At 48.3% G+C, this 24,749-nt stretch overlaps 1 protein-coding gene across 2 annotated transcripts in view; it reads right to left on the minus strand.

The window, feature by feature from the left end:
• LOC144144566 (uncharacterized) overlaps positions 1-9,807 on the minus strand; it is a 34,014-nt gene extending 24,207 nt beyond the window's left edge. For both annotated transcript variants that reach the window (XR_013317273.1, XM_077676076.1), the window contains exon 1: positions 9,534-9,807. Coding sequence is in view for 1 of the 2 variants with exons in the window: in XM_077676076.1 (XP_077532202.1) it covers positions 9,534-9,683 (150 nt within the window). In the remaining variant the exon portion in view is untranslated. The remainder of the gene's footprint in view (positions 1-9,533) is intronic.
• Positions 9,808-24,749: the final 14,942 nt, after the last annotated feature.

The following is a 24,749-nucleotide window of genomic DNA, read 5'->3' on the forward strand; positions in this document are numbered from 1 at the left end:
ACTTTCTGTTCCGACGATGATGAGTTTTTGTGTTTTTCGAGCAGCTTAAGTAGGAGTCTCGTTTCGAACGCCGTGAAGTCTTCGCTATTCGTGGCAGCCAGGGTGGGACGTGAGGGGCCGGAATCTGAAGACAGGGGAACGGAAAACACAGAGCAGAGGGGAACTAGAGACAGATTGTCATCAGCCACAACGGAAGCGAGCGTGGTGCCTTCAGGAAGGAGTATTGTCTCCGAGCGGCGCAGACCCACGTGCAAAACGGACAAAGCAGGTCACGATAATGATGCCTTGGGGAATACAGTTGTGGCTTTTGTTCCGGAATGTTGGTATCCTCCGTATCTCCGCGTTCAATTTGGGGTTGCTGGCACAAAATGAAGGCGGATGCGGATGACAAGAAGTCCCAGCCAAGATAAGGTGATGCGCAAAAGGTGACAACATTGCACACTGAACGTGATGACGAAGTTGACCGACTGAAATTCGTACCGTGCACTGTCCGGATGGCTTTATTGTGCTGTAATTGGCGCCATGAAAAGAAGGTATACTGTAGGGTGTTGAAACCTTGCGTAGTCGTGCACACAATTCCATACTTATCCCCGAAATACTGGCACCAGTGTCAATAGGGGCATCTACACAAACACCCTCAACCAAAACTGACATGTTCAATGGATGCTCCGGAGGCATTGTAAGGTTCATACGTGATGCAGTTTCCCCTCCCAAAAGTGCATTAACTAGTTTTCCGAGTGCTGGTGGGCGACGTAGGTCGCAGCCCAAAATGGCGACAGCGCCCGACGGACGGCCTGGCGATGGTGGCTAGCACCATCGCAGCACTCAAGCATGTAGCGCGCGCTGCGACCCAGCAACTTCGTCGTCCTCGTTGTCTTCTGGGATGAGCCATAATGGGGCATTGGCCGCCTAGGCGTTCCGTGACATTACCCCCCCCCCCCGCGGTCGAGGGCGACCGCCCCGGTCGAAGCTGCAACGTGGTAACGATAGGGACGCAGATGAGCAGTGTGGGAACACGCATGCCAGGCAGCATGCCCCACACAGATGCATCGTCGTCGCAGATGCTTGTTTGTGACGCAACATGCGGCTGCTGTCTTCGTCTTCTTTGATGGCGTAGCATACCCCTTTCCTCGAAGGCAGTCGTCCCGGTCGGTGCAGCAGTAGCATGATGAGCTCGGTAAAGGTGAACGATGTGATGAGAATGTACAGTGAAGCTGTTGCCACCACGGATGTAAGACATGGGTTTGGTGAGCTCAGGCGCACTGCAGCGACGCGCCCACAAAGGAATGACGAACCGGTGAGGGCTTGCTACCTCGGCGGACCACAGGGCTGGGGACACGTCGTCGTCGGATCGGCTCGTCACGGGCTGGGGACACGGGGCGGGGGGACGTCATCGAGTTGAGCTGGGGCTGCCCGACGCGGTTCACGCACCCTCGATGATTCCAGTGATGCCAATGAGGAGCGAAGCTGGGCCCAGGACGGGGATGACGACCCGCACTCTCCACCAAATGTAACGTGGCGGCAGAGCCAATGACTCGAACTATGGTTGAAGGATGAGCAACAATCTATTTACAGAATTCGGAATCCGGCCATAACAGCGCGCGCTGCGAGCCAGCCACTTCTTCGTCGTCCTCTCGTCGTCTTCTGTGATGAGCCATGATGAGGCATTGGCCGCGTAGGTGTTCCGTGCACTGAACATTCCGTGCACTGAGTTTATTGTCCCGCACAACACGAAAGAACCGTTGGCTGGTACAGGTAGAAAGCTTTGCTTTAAAAAGTATGAACCCAAACTTCCAGCTGAACGAGCACGTCGTCAAGCTTCTATCACACTGAAATCAGAGGATGTGGAAGGGCAACAGCCTTATGAACCTTCTTTCCGCCGAACCTGTACGGTGAATCGGGCAACCTTTTATCTTTCGAACAGACCCTTTTAGCGTACCATATTGTCAATGTACCCCTGCAGTGTCATAATGGAACTGCTGCATGCTTTGCACGTGTCATCCGGCGACTCTTAATGCACGAGGCTGTCTACTCAACGTCTGTCCACATTCTGCTCACATGCATTGACCATGTCTTTTGTTTCGCCTCCGCACAGTGACTTTTTCATTTGATGCGAGAGTGATTGTATGATCGTTGCTTCGAGCTTACTTCGTATTTGCTTTTATTAACGGGTGTGATTTCCTTGTATTGTACCCGTTACTTCGAACATCCTGCTCGCGCGTGTGTGTGGTTCCCAAAAACCCCTAACGCTACGCATCATGGCGCACGGACGGTCCCCAGACACCCTGAACAGATTGAGCGAAACAACCTGACTGGGGGTGCTTGTGAGCATTGGCAACAAGGTCGCGGAATAAAGTGCAAAGTGGTACACGGGCGGCTGCAAAAGGACGAGAAGACGGAGGGGTGCTCGGTGAGCGGTTAGGGAGGTGCTTCCGAACACGGTTCGGGTGGCTGCTGTTCGCGGAACCATAGAACCTGTGGAGCTGGTAGGTGGTGACAAGGATTGGAGTCATGGAGTCAGGCAGGAGGTTCCTGTAGAGTAGTCCCGAGGTTGCAAACACGTGAGTCAGGGCTCGCAAACGTGCGTGGGGTCGGCAGACGACTAGGCTCACTACTTCCCCTGGCCGAGGTTCGCGGTCGCGGCCGAGGCCGGAATTGCCATCCCGCCTGCCACGCAGGGCTTAGCGCTGCCTCCGCTGCTTCGACCGAGCCGTACCTGCGACTTTTAAATGGCCGAAGCGCCGACACAACCCCTGCCATGACCCCTGCCACTGACGGCAGCGCCACATGTCGCGCTTAGCGTCGACAATACTGTGAGAACGTTCATGCTTCTCCTCGAGCTAGAGGTTTTCGACTCTTGTGTCGTGGTCGTGTTTTTTTCGCTGTGGTTTTGTTTTTCCCATTTTTTTCGTAACGTTCTAAACAGAACCAACTCTCATTCCCTTCCTTCGTGTTCCATTCCTACGCGTTACACGCCTCCAAGGCCGCTCGAATCCATCTTAACCTAATTGAACCTGGCGGGGGCTGGTTGATGACTCGGTGGCTGTTTTCTTCCTAATTTTAGGCATACATAAGTGATGCCACGCTTAACATACACTGATGCTTTATATGAACGTGTGATGGGCATCCCGCCGTTGGTAGAATTGGCGCACCACAACTACACGTTGTTCTTCTCCCACCAACACGCGACCTATCCATTTTTGACGCTACGAAATACCATTTCCGGGAAAGCTATTTGCGCAGCCCGAAGCCGCTGGCTCACGCATCCTTCATGAAGGAAAGGGGACTTCCGTGCAGAGTAGAGGCTATGCGGACAAACGTGGCTAGTGTCGGCGTACAAATTCAAAAACTTTTTTCTCTGCTAAAATAACATTTCCGATTCATTTTACTAAAATAAAAAACGGCGATTATTTGTATTGGTGAATGCTTTATATTTGGTTTTTTACAACGAGCACAGCAATCAACGGTTTAGGGGTGTACGTGGGCCGGAAACGATATTTTTCTAAGTTTGACAAACGTTCTCGCGGACATTTCTGCTTTCTTCTGTGTCGATTTTTACGAGTTGTCCACAATGGTGAAAGTTAGCAAAAAATGCTTCAGTGGTAGAGATTGAGCTTGTAGTTCTTATAAATGTTTCAACATGCGCAACATTGTGTAGTTTCTGAAGGGCGCAACAAGAGCACAATAAGCGAATTTCTTACAATACGGCAAAGGGCAGTCCAGGGCCTCAAGATGATGTCCACATAAAATGGTGGCGATTGAAAAGTGAGTCATTATTTTAGTAATTTTTTGACAGACCTAACATTGCTTTAAACCCTGGAGATAAAAGGGCGGCCTCAAAAAGAAAAAAAATCGTTCAATTCGGCTACTCTCACTTCATACACAGACATCCTCGCCCATTACCGCCACGAACGACGACGGTTCCCTTCATTCACTACATCCCCATTTATCCAGACCCGAGGCGACTAAATTTCGCCAACTTCAAACAAATTATTTTCCTCCCGCCACCATCTACTACGCTACCTGTAATTTCTGTTCCCAATTTGGCTCCCCCTACCACATGGCATGGGAGTGTCAGAAAGGCCCATGCCTTGTCCCCAATTCTCACTCAACGTACGAGCAGTGGGAGGGCCATCTGGCAAGCTCCGACATCGCAATCCCGCGTAGCTTTGTGGAGAGGGCCAAGGCAACCCGCGCGGACCAGGGCTTCCCGGAATATAGAATGCCATCCCCCCTCCAACCGGCTGGCTGCCCAACCATTCACTCACTCACTCACTCACTCACTCACTCACTCACTCACTCACTCACTCACTCACTCACTCACTCACTCACTCACTCACTCACTCACTCACTCACCCACTCACTCAATCACTCACTCTCTCACTCAGTCGAACAAAAATACTTTGAGGAAGCATTGTTGGCCGTGCGAGGATGAGCCACAATTTTTTACTGAAGAAATCCGTGGTGGCGACTTTGCGGCTGAGACGTTTGGTATAGAATGACCCACATATCTCCGCTCTAAAAATTACGGCGGGTATGTTTGAATGTAGAATGATACTAATACTCATTGGTTGTGTTGACAACTTTCCAGGCACCCCAAGTGGTCCAGGATGGCTATTCAGTTATGGGCTCCTTGAAGCGGACATGCTCACTGCAGCAGGGTGTCTCCTAGGTGCGGCTTTTGAGTGGCGTAACTTTGATGCGTAGTTTGGGAAATTCTTCGTTTCCGTACTGCTTCGCACATTGCTCTGGCAATGCGAGTCTCATACGTTTTGTAAGCACAACAGGTTCGGGTAGCCTTCGGAAGCTCCCGTTTGCGTTGCTCCGATATGTGGCAAGGCAGCTTCAGAAGGGGGCTGAAACAAACTTGTGGTAAAGCGAACACTCTACCCCAGCAGTCAAGTGGCGGGTACGAGGAACGCCACCCCAGAGTTATTGAGCCCAGGCAGTTAGATCATTCCGGCACATCGATACACCATGATCTTGGTGCGAACATTTTGATAGATGCGTTGTCGACAGACGCGGTGGTTCAATCGTTGCGATGATGCCGTTAAATTCTGATCTGTGCTTCAGGCAGTTGCCCTCTGCGCGGACACTCTGTAGGGAGAAACAAACCCCGCCAGCCTGCCCACCATTACGTGTACCTCACTTGGGACGAGTTTTTCCCTCACGCTTATCACGGTTTGCAGGAGGGCTTTTCTGCGAAAGCCGAAGCAACGGGTTTTTATTTCCTCAAAATGGAGGAAAAACGGATTTGAACTGGTTCGCGGCGAGCTAACGCAACTGCTTTTGCAGTGTTGCTTCTACACCAACATTTTACGGCGTTTAAATCTTCTTAACACTATACTATCGTTGTCGCAGAGTATCGGGGATGGACCAACAAACCCAGACGATCATGACGAATTCCGGATAGCCATTATCGTAATAATCGTCCTCACCATTATTATTATTATCAGCCTATGAGGCCCACTGCAACACGAAGGCCTCTATCATTGATCTGCACGTACTCCTGTGCTGCGGATCTCGAGTCTTACGGTCCCGTCGGAAATTTGTTATTTATTCCTTCCATGGAATCCATTTAGCCAGAGGGGCCATCGATTGTCGGTTCTTTTAGTTAAAGACCTACCCCAAGTCTATTTGATTTCTTAATTTGCACTTGATATCTTCTACTTGAGTTTGTTCCATAATCGAGGAAGCTCGTTTCCTCTTTGTGAGCGGTACTCTCATCGTTCTTTGTTATATAGCCCGTTGAGCCGCCGTTGGCTCTCGTTCCAGTTATTTAGTAGTGCGCCAGGTTTACGCTCCATATGTTGTAACCAGCAGCACGCTTTCGTTGCATACTTCCTTTTCAGTGACAGGAGTAGTTTACTTTTAATTATCTCTGAGTCAATCTTTTCTCATAGTTTGGATGAAATTTAGGATAGCTAATGCGCAAAAAAAAACAAGACACGAGAAAACAATGGGACGAGCCCCGTCGAGCAAGGATCCGCTCTGACCACTTGTCCAACGTAGTTATAGTCTTCTATTTGTTGTATAGTTGAGGTACCTCAGCTGAATATGGCGCTTGCAGCCTGTTTATTTATCATTACTTCACATCTATTGAGATTTATTTGTAGCCCCACGGCCAAGCCTTTATTGAAGTTCCTCAATCATTTTTGCATGTGCTATGCTGACATACGGAGCAAGAGAATGCCGTCTGAAAACCTTAAATGGCCTAAACACTCCCGATTCATCCGGAAGTTTCTATTTTCCCAATCAAGATTTTTAACTATCCCCATCCAGAGATGCTGCGAACCATTTTGGCGAGATGGTGCCTTCCTACTGTGCTCCCCTTCTGACCGTGAACTTCTCTTCTCTTTAAAAGATTATCTTGTCCCTAGATTTCATATATGCCGTCTATGAATGCTGTGTAGGTCACATCCATTTCGTGGATTTTGAATGCTTCAACCTCACCTGCAGTGCTTACGGAATCCAACACGTTTTCAGAGTCTACAATGTTCCGAGTAAATGGGCTGATTTTACTCTGTGGGTTTTTCTCTTACTTCATTTATGACATGGGTGTTATCTACAGTTGAGTATCCTAAGTCATTGATATAAATTTCGGAAAAACGATGAGCTAGCACCAAGTCTTGTGGAACACCTATGTTAACTGCGCTTTTGTCATGTCTTTTAGCTCAAACTCAGTGGTTATTCCGGAAATCATTTAGCCATATAACAAGCCTGTCATATCGATCGAATATGAGCAGCTTTTCTGGGAATAATTTTGGAGGAACCTTAAAACACTATCTTTTTAAAAAGTGCGATCACAAAGAAATCATTGTCGAGAATGAGGTGAGGTTTATGGGTAGAGAATACTATCTGTCTGCCATATGAATATATTTTTTGGAAGCACAGCTGCACCCTGAAAGAATTTCTCAGAATTTAAATTGCTCAGGCAGGCCACATTCGTCAAGCGTTAAGCGGTTTGCTCACAATTCTCGACACATCAGCGTAGCAACTGCTTCGTAAAAAAATTGGCTCCAAGCCACGCTGTGGAGGTGGTTGGAAAGCAAAGCTGTAAACGGGACCACCTACAACAATTGGCCATGCGCCGTCACACGTCACTACAAAGATTGAAACCAGAGTTTCCGCCAGCCGTTACCGGGGATTCGCGCCAAGAAGCGCCCTCCCGCTCCCCAGCCGATGAATCAAAACAAGCGTCTGTCTCCCCCGACTCCACGTGTGGGCGTAGCTTAGTCGCTAAGAGGACGGACCCTCGTTCCCATTCCCTTCGGGCCCAGGTTCCACCTGCGATTCGGGGAGGCGGCATCCCGAACGCAATATCGTCGGTCCCGGAAGGGCTAGAGCGGCGGACACCGCCGCTCTAGCCCTGCTGTGCATCGGCAGAAAGAAAACGGATAGGAGCGTATTTCGAAGGGTGAGGAAAGGGGCGGCACGCGCAGCTACTGCATCACCTCTCTCCCTGCTTCCCCTTCACTCTTTTTTCATGTCTCGCCTCCAAAAAAATTGGCTCCAATCCCCGCTGTGAAGATGGTTGGAAAGCAAAGCTTTAAACGACACCCACAACAATTGCCCATGCGACGTCACTTGAATTCACACGCGTGGCTTTAAAAACAGTGAAACCAGAGATTCTGCCAGCCGTTACCTGGAATTCGCGGGGGCGGTGCCCCGAACGCAGCAGCAGCGTTGGCCACGGCCCGGCTAGAGCGGCGGCGTCCGCCGCTCTAGGCCGGCCGTGAGCCGGGAGCAAAAACGCAGAGGAGCGTCTTTTGAAGGGTGAGAAAGCGGAACCTAGCCATCCTGATGTTTTTGGTGGCGCACACGACGAAACCGTTGGCTGGTAAAGGTGGAAAGCTTTGCTTTAAAAGAGTGCACACGCTTCCATGAGAAAAGGGGTCTGACACGGGGTGACCATCTCGTATTACTTATCGACTGACGCGCAGCGCGAGCTTCCATGGCGCGCAGTAGGACAGCGCGCTAGATGCTTTCCCCCTTAGCATCGATGCTGGCAAGGGAGGGCCACCTCCGGCGATCATGGGATTCCAAAAATTTGACTCGGCCACAACCCTTTGCACGACTGTCGTCGGTGGCAGCGCCGGTCGATTCATCGGGAGCGCGCTGCAACGACTCCTTTTCCTCCCTCTCTCAGCAACAGTATGTTCCGGCGCTGCGGAATAAATCACGTGACGTGTGTTTTGTGTATTAGCTTTTTTTTCTTGCCGGGTGCAACACGTTGGAGGCGTGTTCACCGTAAAATCAGCCTCTATCTCCCGCGTCTCCACGTGTGAGCGTAGCTTAGTCGCTAAGACGACGGGTTCTCCATCCATTTCTCTTTGGGCCCAGGTTCGACCCCTGGCAGTGCCAGTAGTTTTATTTAGCCTTGTTGGGAGTTTCTTGTGGCGCACGCCACGACGACACCGTTGGAAGGTAGAGTTAGAAAGGTTTGCTTTAAAAAATTAAAGCATTTCGGCATAATGGGCTGCAGCGCCGTTATCCGCTCACTGCTGCCACCTAATGCAATTTCAAATTTCCGGCCTTCCCAGTGCTTGCGCGCCTCCTGCCTGAAACTCCGCCAGCGGGAGTTCTCTTGCTTTTTTGCTTTCTCTGATTTCGTATGATGTAGCTGTTTCGCGTCACTTCGAAGGCCCCACTTTGTTTTTGCGCGGCTGGAGCCACTCTGGGGTATTTCGAAAGCTCCATTTTTTTCTAGCGCGGCTGAAGCCTCTCAGAGGCATTTCGAACGCGCTATTTTTTCTTGCGTGGCTTGGGCCTTTCACTGGCATTTCGAACACGCCATTTCTTTCTTGCGCGGCGGGGGCCTTTCTGCGTCATTTCGAACGCGCCATTTACTTCATGCACAGCCGCTTTTTTGGCTTGCATATATTATCGTAAAAATTAACTTAACAAGTGTTCCTATCTAAAAAACGTGGGGGCTGCCGGTTATATACACAGATTTTGCCTGAAATGGACCTGCAGTTTTTGTTGCACTAAACAACAGGGAGATGTATGAAAAGGGCGAGCGGTTCACGAGGTTCGCACGGTTGACTATTTAAACCAAGTGGTTTTCGAAGCCTCAGCGTGCTCCCCTGACGACGGTACATCAGGCTCTACCTGGGTCCGTTATCACGCTGCGCCCCCTTATTCCGGCAGCCGCATCGACCGTTAGCGAGCTACGACGACAAGGCGAGCCCATAGTGCTCTGTACTTAAAGCCTCCCCCCAACGCTAATCTTATAGCCCATACTGCACGTAGGAAAAAGAAAATGAAACGTCGAGAGTAACCTCCATTTCTCAGCAATATTTCGCAAATGCACACGGGGGTCCAACGCCACAGATTGGGCAGAGTCCGTGGCTCTGAGAGTGAGGAGAGCCATTGCTGGGAGGGCATTCTGCCGAAACAAAAGGAAAAATACAGGAAACGTCGGAGGACGTTATAACGCAGAAGCAGGAAGAATGCGTGTCTGATGAAGTGCAAGGCCGGGATATAACAGCCGGCGTAAGCGACCTCGTGACTTAAGCTGTCAGAAAACTCACCTTCGCTGTTGTGTCCGCAGGCTCGGTTTGACTGTTTTCGCAAAGATCCCCTATTTCCCGATTTTCATCAGTGCCGTACATCCGCGTGCACAGAGAGACCGAGATAACCAAAGATGGATAGGTTAGCTTCTCGCGAAACCCGGCGCTCATCTCGTCCACGAGTTTTTTCTGGGTATATAAAGAAATAGAGAGAAAGTTTAGAGTTCCTTCAATTCATTCAAACCGCTAGAGTTAGCATGTCAGCGCATCCGTCGGGCTTCAAACGTATCGGCCCCAAAACACACCTACCGCTTCATTTTTAAAAGGCAAGAAACGCTGACACCGTGCACAAACTCTGCAACGTTATGATGTAAATTACGACCACACGGACACGTAAGCAGACGGTGCAAGTACCCGCCGACATACACTCACAACAATCTATTGCAATAACTCAAGAAACATCCCTTACTTGCAGTGTTAGCGAACCCTTGTTTACATGCACGCGTACATTCAACATACCTCGTGTGTTTAAAGGTACGCTGCAACTGCTGATAAATACTTTTACCCTTTCCTTCGTGTTTCGAACGACTTTAAAAGCCATAGACATCGCTGGGCTGCTATGCGTGAATGGCTCGTCGGAGCAGATAAGTTTTAGTTACTTTGCTTTGGTTAAGTAGTATTATTTTCTAGTCGCTGCCGATTGCGTTTATTCGTGCAAATTAAACAGTGCCGGCCTGAGTTACGTCACTCAAGCCATCAGACAATGCCGAGACAAAAAGAATGCACAAAAGGTTTTGACCGGCTTCCCAAAGCTAGCATGACCTACAGCAGTAATATGTGGCTTCCATGCTTCGTAGCCAACTAATCTAGGTAGTATACACACGTTTCGACTCCTTTTTTTAAAAAAAAGGCAAGGAATGCATGCATAGGGACTTCACGAAATTTGACCAGCCGAATGTTCTAGTGACCACTTTAGCGACAGGCGCGTCGAATGTGATCCTAGTGCCTGTGCTACCTGTTTTTTCTGCATGAGGCCTCTTGCGAGATTGTGGCTGCAATTGTAGTGCGCACAATACTTGACGGATTTCGTTGCGTGCGGGACAAATCGCTTGCCTTAAATTACATTTCAAGTGCACCACGGGAAACCGGTCATGCTTACAACTGGTCGCGTAAAGCTCTGGAGAGAGAGAGAGAGAGAGAGAGAGAGAGAGAGAGAGAGAGAGAGAGAGAGAGAGAGAGAGAGAGAGAGAAGAAACGTATTGCTCCAATGAAGAGGGCTGATGCCCGTGGGAGGATTGTCCCTCGTGATTGGACACCAGAGCGAAGACGACTTCTTGCACGCCCCCCCCCCCCCTTCTTCCCCAATATGTGCAGCCCAACGCTCTCGACCAGTTCTCACCGCCCTGAAGTGGGCGAAATGGGTTTTAGGGCAGGCCGTAGAGTGTGATCAATGCTTTAAGCCATCGCACAAGTGGGGCAGTAAGGTAACGAGTGGAGAGAGGGGTACATGTTGGGCCCGCGGTAGATGCATGGAAGGGTGTACGTCTGCGCTAAATGCCATCGGAGTTATTCGGCGTAAGCGAGCGCCGGGTGTGCAGGGGCAGTTGAAGGCGGGGAATTCGGTAATGAGAAGTAAACAGATAAAAGGAAAGGAGCCGATTCAAAGCTGACATGGCTCGATAGAAGGGGTCAGGGCTAAGGACCGCTGCGAAGGTGAGCTCTCGAGCTGCTCCGTGTGCTGCCGTGTTCACCCGTACATGTGTATGGGTTTGGGTCCACACCAGCTCGGTGGGGAGTAAGGGTGATTTTGCTTGATTTTGAGTGCCGGTGGAAAATGCGACCCGGGGAAAATCTTGAATGGCCGACTTCGAATCGGAGATTATGATCGCAGGGGACGGCCGAAGTCTCTCAGCAAGAGAAATTACCACCTATTCCGGAGTCGCGGGCGAAGTGCAAAAGCTGAGGGTGGTAGAAGCGATGATTCCGACTGGGTAGAGGTAGTTTCGCCCGTAGCCAGCCGCGTAAATATAAAATGTGGCCAGGCGTACAGGGTATCGCTTCATAACCCGTGAACGCTGCTCTCGTGGGCTCTAGTGTGCTTAGGGTGCATGTTGGGAAGAATGGGGCGGATATTAATTAGATAATGAAAAATGCAAGACATCAGAATAGATGATTCTGTACCGAAGGGTAAGTTAAGTGGAAGTTGGAGGAGAAGTGATTGACCTTTAGGAGCGGCGGCAAGGGGCCGTACTGACTATGGACTTCGACGAGCTCGGATGTAGCGTTGAAGCCTCCAAGCGATTCTACACGAGCAGTGGGAGTGTTCGGTAGAATCCTCAGCATCGTCTTGCACAACTTGCGAATTAGTCTGCCTTTTTCAGTTCCCTAGTGGAGGGTGCCACGTAAGGCAGGGAGTAAGTGTTACTCCGCATGATGAAATCCCTCTCTGGCGGGTAGTCATGCGGCGAAGGAGGTCCATGGTCTGACTTGAGAGGCGAGGTTTGCGAGGAACATGGCAAAACAAAGTTCTGTTGGATATTAGGACTAGGACGCTACTACACGGCATTTGAAGAACCGAGTGGTCATCCAACCGTGTAGTATAGTCGGCAGCCGAGCGGGCGCGTTTGGGCCTGCTGGTCAAGAGAAGCAGCCCTGCCTGCTCGAGGAACAACTTTAACCAACGCCTCGAGCATGGGCAGCCACACAACCTGCCTCCTGCTGGAGGGTGGTTTTAAAGTTGTTTAGACTTGTTTAATGCGCAGGTTCTGTAGTTGTGTCTATCTTTAAAAGTTAATCATAGTTCTACTCTGATTGTCCACTTGTACTTTGTTTTACTTTACTCCATTGTACTCAAATGTACTTTACTGTACCTTTCCCATATTGTTCTGTAATGTCTTGTGCTCTGCCTGTTGCTTGTATTTTTATAACTCACATTATAATTTCCAGATTGTTTGATTTTGCTTCTTGGTTGTACTGTACCAAAGGTGGCTGGGGCCTCTGTCAGGCTTTCTAGCCTTTAGTCCCAGCCTGCCTCCTCGAACTTCTGGGGAAATAAAATCTTTGTAATCTTTCAAAATTGCGTATCACTGCAACCCGAAACTTATAGCCTGACGTCATCAGTATGCAAACTGCAACAAAGCGAGGGGATATTAGCAACAAGAGTTTGAGGTTTATCAGAGGGATAGTGAAGGGTAGTGGGAAGAGAACTGCTCCTAGTGGGGTACCTATGCAGTGGAGCAGAATCTGAATGACAGCTGAGCGATTTTTCAGACAAGTCGGTAAGTAGTTGTAGGTGCGGCATCCCGGAAGTACAGTGGTTAAAGGGACCATGCCGACGAAATGCAAGTTGGGTTCATTCGAATGATTGCCTCGGGAGAGTAACACATTATCCCACGTTTACCGCAAACTTCACTAGAACAAACTACATAATGAGGATCAAAGTGAATGGCCATGCGACCCACTAGCTCATTTCCTGCACTAGAATCTATGACATATGATGGGCCGCTGTGCGATTGGCTCTGGCAAATAAAGCAAACGCAAGTTAGGCAGCACTTCTGAGCTTTCAGAATCAGCGATTTGAGCTCAGGTGTAGTGCACATTCGTTTTATAGCCGTAAGAACGCTAGGGTAAACAATAGAAGTTACGAACGCGCAGCTAAACACAGAAGCACGAGCGCGCAGTGCGCCCTCAATGTTTGCTGTCTGTACAGCCATCCGGCGCGTTGAGCTCCACTTGCCAACTGGCATTAGCGACATTGTCTTCTGGGGCACTGTTCGTCGATGATCCCAATGTTTTACTAGACGATTGCTATCTACTGTGACAGAAATGAGCCAGGCATATATCCGGTCAAAAACCAAGCAAGGGTGGACAGCGGTACCGAGCAGTATTGTGGCATCATCTAGGACACCTGACGGTAAACAATACGTTCCGCCCTTTTCTGTAGCTCCGGTCGGCATATTTAACTTCGCTTAAGGATGTACCCTGAATACATCACTGCAGACGTCACGAAACACAGGATTTATTAGGACAATAAAAATTTCGGATTAAATTGTTTAATTTTTCAGCGAACAAACAATCATTTGCGGGCAGACAAGCCCCCGGGATGCTATAAAACCCCAAACTTTTCGAACAAAACAAACGCGTGATTTGTCTGCATGGCGTCTTGAGTGCCGCAGACTTGCATGATGAGAGACCCGAGTTACCCAGTATCGGAATGGCACGGTACTTGTATCCAGAATTAATAATTATTTAGTAGCAATGGGATACCTGCCGCATGATCATGTTCAATTATAGCGGGTAATACAGGGTTGATTTCATTGCCGTAAACAACAATAGGTGACAACAAGTCTGTTTGCATCATCCAGGTAAGGTGATTCTTCACCACGCTCCAATTTCTTTGCATACTAGTGTGTGTCCAGTGTGACTGAACACCTGTTGCCTTAATATCTGCTGTCAAACGCTTAGGCTTTTATTTGATATCGATATGCTATGAAATAGCCATTTAGCGGACGTATGTACCGAAGATGGAAAGATTGCATGTCTCATGTTTGATTGATTGATTGTAGGGTTTAACGCACCGACGCAACGCAGGCGATGAGGCGCGCCGTAGTGGAGGGCTCCGGATTAATTTTGAGCACCTGGGTATCTTTAACGTGCGCCGAAATCTCGAACACACGGGCGTTTTTGCTTTTCTCCTCCATCAGAAAAGCGGCCGCCGCAGCCGGGAATCGAACCAGCGACCGTGTCTCATGTTTTCCATTAAAGTATTATGCCTGTTCAACATACGTAAACAAGTATCCTGTACGGTTTGTTACAGTGTCTTGCGGTATGATATTTGCAGTTTTCACTTTTGTACCGCCTTCTGAAAAAACAAGATCAACTTCCTGTTGCAATCTGTTCTTAGGTCGGTAATGCTTATGGTTTATCCCATGAGTCGCATGTAAACGTCTTTCAGTTGTTACACATGCCTGATTTGTCGCATGCCTGATCCGACAAACAATGGTGCTGAGATACATATTTCTTCACTGCATACTGTACACGCCTCAATATGACCTCTTCTCATGTCATCGTTTTGTTGTACCCAAGGTTCGAGCTAAATATGGCGAGCGGTTTCATACTTTTTATCTCCCTTCTTTAGTGAACTCAATTCCTTTAGAACTCTTTTCGCTTAGCACCCGTGTTCAAATGAAAGCCGCTGTTTTTGAATTACGTAATTGACGTATAATCTGTTGAATGAATTCGTTCGTTCTCCTTAATTTTTCTCTTGATAAACGAATGTTGATAATTGCAGACGAGGGAGCGCCTCGCACTTACCGCCACACTATCATCATCATTGACGCCGTTCTGTCATCGCCATTAAAAGGGTTCGATTGGGGGTCTCACGCCTCCGTTCCCTGGTGGCTCGTCCGCATCCAGGTGGTCGTTCCGTCACAACTGGTGTCGAAACCCAAGGGAAATGAGCGGCTCCCATCGACGTGGGCAACAGCTACGCCGATGAGAAGTTTCTTCTGGAAACGGTAGCCGGAGCTACTTCGTCCTCCTCGGAACCGCACCCAGGCAATCAACGCGCGGAACTGACTGCCTACTGAGCAAGTAAGCCGGAAATTTTAACGCAAACATAAACCGGCTCAAAGCGGAACACGCTGGTCGGCGACCCAGTGTGACAAACACCGTGACTAAAACGAGGGTACTCTTTGAGCGCGGCTGCTCTGACCGAACAGCGATCAGGAACGTGACAGACAAGTTCGTGGCCAGCCGCGAGGGGCTTTACAAAATCGACGCCCAGCTCAAGGACACGATTGCAGTCGACGATCTGGCAAGGGGATACGAGTCGGCAGCACAGTATGCCGACCAAACACTTGGGGCTCTGACTCACCCTAACTGCCGGATCGAGGACCTCGGCGTCAGCACCATGGTGCAGGCTGCCCCGTCGGCGGCGATTAATACGCCACTTGCCCCAACGACGGCTCCGTTCCAGTTGTTCGGACCTCCTCTCCCAACGTTGGCCATCAAGCAGTTTTATAGGGACTTCTGTGGATGAATGTCGTCCTGGGAGCAGTTTAACGCTGGAGTCCAAACGAACCAGATTCTCAATACAACGGTCCAGTTTCAGTGCCTTCGCAACTACGTGCAAGGTGAAGCTGCCGCTCTAACTGCCGGATTACTAACAACAGAGGCGTGCTACGAGAGTGCCATCCAGCCTCTTAAGGAGAGGTTCGGGGACAAGCGTCCGATCCTACAGTCGCATTCCCGGATGCTCCGTGAGCTGCAGCACGAGACATCTCCATCGGATACGAAAGAGTTGCTCAGACTTCACGACTGCGTCTATAAATGTCTGCTGCCTCAACGTCCGGAACGTGCCAACGAGCAGCTTCTCGGCGATGCTAAACGACATTCTGCTCGAGTTTTTGCCGGAAGACACCGTGGTAGCATTTCATCGACAATTTCGCCTCCAGGAGAAAGCACCGTACACGGCATCATCTTCTTCAGTGAGCGAAAACGTGAAAGTACGATGAAAGTGCAAGTGAAAGTGCGTGAAAGTGAAAGAACGATCTAAGGGCGGCATATGGAGCAACTATTGCAATGCACGCATGCTTATCTCGAGGCGAGTGAACGATGCGATCCACTTGAAACATTTTCGGAGTCCAATGACCGTCTAGAACGCAATGGCTAATCAACAGCGGTGCTACACTCCTCGCAATCTGCAGAGCACCAACGTAACGAGTGTGTTTTTTTTTTTTTTTTGCAAATCGGCAAAGCACACTACCGAGTCCTGCCAGGCTTCTCTGAGCATCCAGAAACGAAGAAGCGACTAGCAAAAGACATGCGGTGCTATTGATGTAATAGGGCAGGCCATCGCTCCAAGAAGTGCCGACGAAAAGAAATATAATGTGCAACACATGCCAGGGAAGCATGCAACTGTCATGCGCGACCCAGACTATACATGCAAAGTGAATAAAGGCGAGAAGCACACTGACCCAGCCTCCAGCGTCCAGGTGCAGAGGCAGGACGCCAAGTCAGCATCTGCTGCCCTCACTAGCTGCCAGTTGGACGAGGGTGTTTACCGCCAGAACTTCCGGTCGTGTATGTTCAAACAGCGCCTATTACATACGAGGCCTTTTGGACGGTGGCTGCCAGCAAAAATTCAAGGACAACCTCATAGAGAAGCTGGGACTAGAGGTAGTGGGGCGACAAGCATAGCTGAAACGCATTCGCCTCGGCGGCCCCTTCGAAAGAAAGACGGTACAAAATAGTTGAGCTCCGACTGCGTAGCCTGTTTGACGACGCCGAGCGTGGGGGTCTTTGCAGTTACTGTACCGAAGATTTGCCCGGACGCGCGAAATACGAAAACGAACGGTGCGTTCGTGAAACATCTACGAAACCTATGCTACCCACTTTGTGATGAACGAACTGTTCCCCAAGGACGGGTGAACCGAGGAATCGACCTACTCATAGGATCCGCCCAGCTGTGGACAATAAGGACAGGAGACTTCATTCGCAACTATCAAGTGCAGAGTTTAGCAGCTATAAAGGCCTCGCTCGGGTGACGCTTCAAGGCCCAATCTGGGAACCGAGTCCTGCGAATAAGACAACGGCTGTAGTGACTTGCGTGTTGAGTACGCAAGTAACACGCAACGATGAATCAAAAGGGGACCCTGCATGGAGTCTACGCAGCAGCCTTGTGTCCCTATCTCTAGGTGCTGCATTCATCTCACAGCACAACAGAGAAAGAAAGGAAGCAAGGGCACTTGAGGGATTTGAAGTGGGCAAACAGGGTCAAGGACAATCCAGCAAGCATCGAAGTTGCCCGGAGTTGATAAGAGATGTTGGATGCGTGAGCGTTAACATCCGCTTTTTAAGGAATTGAGGCAGTTGCTGACATCACCGCAGGCCTTACAGGTCACCGACATGTGCAAGGAGTCAAAGCCTATGAATGGTGATTATGAAGCGAGGGATCAGACACATTCTATGGAAAAGAAAGGACAAGCTTTGCTAACCAAAATAGCAGCGTTGGCTTACGTGAATGCCTACGGGCCCCGAGAATACAACAGATACTGTTTACATTATAATCTGATCACGTCAGTAGCAACGTAGGTTCCGACCTGGGCGTTCCGGACAAAAAGGAAGTAACCAGAAGCAACGCTGGAAGGAAAAGATTCTCTAGGTTCAACTGGCCTGGACGTTAGCGACATCGACAATTTTTGTACCGCAATATCCGTGATGTGCAGAAACTGCCTCACAAACCTTCTAAGGCTTGAGCTGGCGTGCACATGTATCCAGTCTTCATCACCATCAGCATACTCAGGTCCACTGCAGGACGAAGGCCTCTCCCATTGACCTCCAACCACTCCTTCCCTGCGATGCTCATGTCCACTGTTTACCCCTAAATTTCTTTATTATATCCCTCCATTGGATAACTGCCTTCCCCTCCTTCTACACCCACCTCTTGGTATGCACTGTGGTACCCTGATTGTCCAGGGGCTGTCGGTTACTTTACAAGGCAAGCCCACGTCCATTTTGTTTTCTTTATTTGAACTATGATATCTTCTATTCTACTTTGTTCTCTTACCCAGGTAGCTCGTTTCCTATCCCGGAGTGTTACTCCTAACATTATTCGTTCCATGGCCATTTGAGCAGACCTAAATTTGATTCCTAGTTATTTACTAAGGCGCCAAGTTTCATCTCCGGATGTCACCACCGGCAGTATACACTGGTTGTACATTTTTCTTTTGAGTGACAGATGTAGCTCACTTTTCATTATTTATGACTGCTTGCCGAGTGCTCCACAACCCATACGTATTCTGCGCCGGATTTCTCTTTCGTGTTTAGGGTCAGCAGTAACCATGTGTCCAACGTAGTTATATTATTTTACTTCTTCTAGCGTTTCGCATCGTAAGCTAAAGAGGACGCTTTGTACATGCTTATCGTTCATTTTTAGATTTATTCATATTTATGTTTATTTTGCGCCCAACGGCTGTGCTTTGAGTGCAGTTCCTCAAGTATTGTTCGCAGCTCTTCTGCAGTCCCACTCAGCATGACTGTGCCGTCCGGAAAGGTTAAATGGGTTTAAACGACCAGACAATAGATGACACCTACATAACACTTCTAGAATACATATAAGGAATGCAAGGGCAGGCTAACTCTCCAAAAGCAACGCGACAAATTCCCAATCTGAAAGGGAGTAAAACTATGACGGGGTAATTAGAAACGTTGACTGGGAAACACAGGATTAGGGGTAAACGGGGAGTACTTAGCAAACTTGAGCAACACAGGATACTTGCGGGCCTTGAGAAAATAATGATTAATATTACTATTATCGAATGCCTTTTGAAGGTCTAGTGCTATGAATGCTAACGAGCCAGAAGTGAAGGGAGCATGTAGTAGTCCATGCTTAAGCTGCAGTGAGATGTACTGGGTTGATACGCCAGCTCGCTATCTGAACATCGTGTGCGGGTAATGCTGCTTACTCCTCAAACGTTTTATACCCGTTTTTGACATGCAGATTTTAGCATGATTCAATTCAGATGGGCGCTCCTCAGATTCCCAGACACGTTAGAGTATTTTGTGCAGGGTGTCGAACCGAAAAAAATACCGGTTCGGTTACGGTTCCGGTTCGGGTGAAATAATTTCGTTCCGGTTCAGTTCCGGTTCGACAAAATCACGTACCGAACCGGTTCGCGAACCGGTTCGGGAGCTTGAACCGGTTCGCGAACCAGTTCGATGAGTTGAATTATCACTGAAATTAGAAAAAAATCACTTAGTAGTTTAAAACGACAGTCAAATCAAAACACAAACAAAAATTCAAAATTCTGCTGTTCCCCAAAGGCAGTGGCGCAATTGCAAAGCAAACTTTAAACAATGGCGATATATTAGGAAAAAAAATTGGCCGCGTATCTGCTTCTTTCGTTGCAAATGTCGTCAAAAGACGATAGTCTTTATCAATTTTTACCAAGTAAATGACTCCCTTCGCTTTCCCGTTCACCTCTCATGTTGTTCCTCTTGCGTCGCGCTTCTCCCAAGGTAAAGACGCCAAAGGTTTGCTTAAATCATTTTAAATTTGCCGCGTTCCACTGCTCCAAACCGGTTGTCTCGATGCCAACGCTGCCGTACGGCGAAGACGCGCGTGAATCGAGGCGCCCTACTTCAAAGTTTATAGAACCGCGTTTCCTTACTCCACGTGCGTTGCAAGCAGAACGTGGAACCTATCTAGTGGAACCTTTCGTAACTGTTGCCAGTTGATTTCTGAAAATGGTGCAAGAAGCTATAGTGGCGCGGGCGACAGCAGGCGACAGCGAAGTGAATTTTGTTTCTGGAGTTGATGAAGTATTTAATTTCGCCAAAGTCAAGCATGTATGACTTTTTATAAAGGAACACTGCAGACATCACTTCTGTATTAATTTGTTGTCTTATATTTGCGTAATGTCTTGTTCTTCTTCAACAATGTTGACAGGTACGAACATTACACCGGACTTAGACGGGTAGATTTAGCTGTGACTATATAAGACTATTGCGCAGGCATTGTTTTACTTTGGCCGGATGGCTAAATCGAGTCACAGACAGACAGACGGACAGACGGACAGACATACAGACAGACCAAAATTTCTGGGTTTAAGTAGCCCAAGAAAGACGATCGTCTTTAAAAGATGAAGCGGCGACGATTCACCCCCTACTTTCTCGCTCAGACTTTATGTTGTCCTAGCGACTATTCATAAGGCCACCGCCAAGAGATATGACGGTGGGATATATTTTCTGCCCTTTCCTTTTTTGTTGAAATCGCAATCGTCACTATGAAACCGCCCATCAGGCTAACCTTGAAGCCTTAAATTTAGGCCTGCGTACTGGTTCGTTCGAATGCCAATGCGAGCTTAATACCAATGACGCACATTTTTTATATTTCTAACAAAACAGAAAAATCCTACAACAGGCACATAAATACTACTAATGAATTAGATTACTTGGTCACCCTGAATAATTTGTTAGCTGTCACCTTATCGAATGTGTTAGCCACACTTTTGTTAAAAGTAAGCTTTAGTTAACGCTCAGTCACTGCATTATTGCTCTGACCACTGCAATTCTTTTTGCGATAGCTATACCGCATGCGCGCATTAGAATCTGTATGTCATCGTACCGCCTGACCCCGGCCATCGTTCCGTGTGCTACATTACGGAATCTTATAACAGATTATGCTGTTACAAAATGAAAGGGAAATTTGACGCGCGGAGTATGAGATGGAACTTTTTTGGTTAGGCGCTCTTTAATTCGCGCACAGCAGTACTCCCTTCCGGAACGAGTAGCAGTAGAAGTAATGTAGCGAATTGGGCAGTCAGTACAAGTGCACCTTCGAAAAAAGCAGATCTGAAAGAGACAAAACTGCAGAACAAGCAGAAAAGATAATCGCTGGGCGAATGGGACAGTGTGAGGTACCGGCCTGCCTTTCTGCACGTGTCATCTGCTCTGTTACTGTTTCTGCTTCCAAGACAAAGTCGAGGGCTGCAGTTTCTTGCCAAGGGATTAAGTGCGCACCTTAAAAGTTTTCCCTGACATATCTGTTGTTATTTGTATTTGTAAAAAACGGAACTTGTCCACTGTACTGTCCCCAAAAACTGACCACGGAACTCACTTCCTTCGCATTGATGACACGTTTGGTTGTGAAAGGCAGGGCAAAGAAAAGTATAGAGCAATATCCACGTTTTGGAGGTTTTTTTTTACATATTCGGGTTTACTTACTTTTTGCTTAATATTTTAAAACAACATGATTCGCCTTTTCCTTTTTGTTGTTTTCCGTGTAAACACATTAAAAAAAACTGGCGCATTTGATGCCCCCTGCTATATCTCTGCTTCGAGGCGCAGCTCATGTTGCCGGCTGGCAGACTCATTTTAACCGGAACATTGCTGGCGCTAGGCGGGACAAGGACGACGAAGTACACAAAAATGAAGCGCACTTCATTTGTGCGCTTCATTTGTGTGTAATTCGTCGTCCTTGTCCCGCCTAGCGCCAGCAATGTTCCGAGTAAAAAACCAACTAGCCCCATTTCAAGCTCTGGTTATTTTAACCAGCTGGTGAAATTAAACGTGGATCAAAATCTCGAAACACCGACGTCCTCGATTTCCATCTACTTCAGAAAAACGGTCGTGGGGAAGGGAGATCGAGGCCACTTGTGGTCAGCAGCAAACGGCTTAGTCACTGAGCAGCTCTTGCGGTAACACTTGTCAAGTATTAACAATTTGCAGGTGTCGGACCTTTTAAACAAATTATGAAATGCAAAAGGTTTGCACACATCGGGTGTGTGCTTTCGCTGTTGCGCAGTGGAGCACTCCTGCAGCCTGATTGGTCCGATAAAGTTGCAGCTAGGGAAGGGCAAAGTCGTTTTATATCCCCTGCAAGCTGCCGAGAATGAAATTTCGTTTGGTCAGCTTGCACTATGCTCGCGGTTTTAGCAGCAACAGACCATTGCTACATTGTTTCATAGAGCGTGATAGTGTTCAACTGTCTGGCGTGGAATGTGCGCGAGCGTTTACGAAGTTGATGGTACGTGAAAGAAAAAAGACCTGAATTGCATTGACTGTGCAATATCAAGAACGGAGGGTCGAACCGTTTCGGCATGAACCGGTAACCGTTATTTTTTTTTCGGTTCAGTTCCGGTTCGGGTTCAGCGTGCTCAAAAAATAACGGTTCGGGTTCGGCTTCAGTTCCGGCAAAAATACCGGTTCAGTTCCGGTTTTCGGTTCGGTTCGGTTCCGGTTCGACACCCTGATTTTGTGATAACCTCTATAGCTTTATCATCGAAATTTCGAGGGATCTTGTTGGTGGCTCCATCTTCCCCTAGAGCTGTTTGGGCAAATTTTTAGGACTGTGCGGACCCCAACTGTTGGGAAGCGACAATCCAGTGTCTGGTAAGGGGTAATGCGGCTGCCCAGTGCATGGTAAGAGAGGCTGCGGCGGGCGTTGCGCAAGGTCACCGTTCCTGAGACGGGCGAGGTGGTGATTGTTTGTACCGTCAAATTTGAGTGAAATGGTGGTGACACGGTTGCGACGGGTTGATTTTGAATGGGAATGGTCAATTTCTTGGTGAAGAATAGCCCAGGTGCCAGGCATGCTAAGCTTGCCCCGCATGCTATCGCAGAATAGGCCCCATTGTGCAGGGGCCAGTTCGGCCGCATGGTTTTTAATACTACTGCGCAGATACGATATGCGTAATAGATGACTATAATTGCGCTTTTCACGGCGCCAGCGTTTACAGGGCCCTGGTACGCCGCCAAAGATGCTGAAGTTGGGTGTCCATGCAGTTTTCTTAAAATCGAGTGTGTTTAAGCCACTCCTCACCCCGAGTATCATTGGTAGGGAAGGCCTGTTCAGGCAAATGAACCGAAAGGGCGCCCAATTTAGGCAGTGAGGCTGCCGGGGCTTTGGAGTCAGTGCGTAATGCAGCCGAAAGGTAGCATGAATAATGACATGGTCATGGACTATGTTGTGGGAGTACATGGCCATTTCAGGTGGGCAATTCCCTCGGAAATTCTCAGGTCAGGGGAGGTGTCAACTTGCACACTGTTGCCTATCCTGCAGGAATACATTTTTTGGTACCCATAGATGAAAAGCGGGGACACGCAGTCGCAAACGAAGACTAGAATGTTTACGATGAAATGCGAAAAGAGTAGTGGACAATCCAAAATGGCCAAGGTAACCAAAAAAAAGGCAAGGCAGATAGAAACGTATAAATGGAGAGAAAAATTACCAGTGTCTTAGCTCAGTTATGTCAGGATATACGTAGCGTAAGTTGAGGTTCAGCTGGTTATTGCTAGCTTTGCATGTTGTCCAGGATTAGCTTGATTATCATGCTTACTGCTTCTTCAATGACACAGACATGGTATGCGCATTATGTGACACATGTGTATTTATCAAGTGGCTCCGGCGCAGCGTCACAAATCGCCCCAGAGCGAAGCTGGTTCCATAGGCGCACGCCGGTGTTGATGCGACGCACGAGCCATCGGCTCTACACCGGCCTCCGCTCGTATGATCATCAAGTGGACCGGGGCCGCCACGTGCCGCGCTTGCGCAGCACGGCTCTCAAGGAGCCACGCGAAACTGCTCAACCTCGGCCAGTGTAGCTAACTCTACAAAAAAATGTAAGCTAAAATGATGTACAAGGTCTAGAAATTGGGAAACAGAAAGGAACGTTTATACGATAATTCCAAGGGCAGTGCTTTGCTTTTTGAGGCTGGAGCAGGTAGCTTGCGGTTTTTTGGGGTAATAGACACAACAGTCGCAGTTAGCGCAGGAGCGGGGAAATTGGAGAGTAATGGGAAGGGTCTTTGCCCTGCAGGGGGCGTAGATAGGATGATGATGATGAGGAGGAGGAGGAGACACAAAAGGTGGCTATGATTATGTGCGGAAAGAAGCAGAAACTATGAAGAACATAGTGTTAGAATGCGAGTGCATCCATCCAAAACTACAAGAGGGGAATAATCGGCTTCAAGAAGCCCTAGAATTTAAGGGTAGCACAGAGAGAGTTAACTGCAATGCTGTCGAGGCGACGAATAGAAGATTAAAATGCTGGTGGACAAAAAGCAGAGAGGGTAATATTGCCAGCTACCACCGGTAATCGAAGAATAAGCATTTTGTGCGTAATAATTAAGTATTTTGTGCCTGCCCTAAGAGCAGCGCTAGTAGTAAACAAAGTAAAAAACATAGGTATAACAGTTTTTTGGTAACCCCGCTACAAAAGGAATACCATTAAAAATCATCATCATGTTTATCGTTACGATGAACTTACTCCGAAAGGCACGGCCGCACTCCATTTTTTCTGGTTTACGTAGATGGCGTTCAGATATTTTTTAAATCATGTAACATGTCCACCTGTATACGTCAGGTCCAGCTTCATGTACACCAAAGTTGCAATCTCTTGGTATTTTGCATTTAGTGTGTTCATTGTGTGTGCATAACGCAAGTACTTAATGGGTTATTAGGAATGCATTACGGAAGGCACCTAGTGTAGCTTGCCGCAAAACTCTCTCGCTCGCCAAACGAAACCGGTTTGAAACTTAATCCGTTGAAAAGTACCTGTGCTGTATTTTCAAAGAGGCGCGGCAGCCTGCCCGATCCTGACATAAATCCCAATGGTGACTCGATTTCTGTAAAAATAAAACCCAATTTTTTTGTGTGTGATTTCGACGAAAAACTCACATTCATCCCTGACATCAAATAACTCAAACGAGAATGCCTAACAACAATGAATATTT

Source organism: Haemaphysalis longicornis, unplaced genomic scaffold (assembly GCF_048455015.1).
Source record: "Haemaphysalis longicornis isolate Haplotype H1 unplaced genomic scaffold, Haemaphysalis longicornis Haplotype H1 scaffold_7, whole genome shotgun sequence".
NCBI classification, from domain to species: Eukaryota; Metazoa; Arthropoda; class Arachnida; order Ixodida; family Ixodidae; genus Haemaphysalis; species Haemaphysalis longicornis.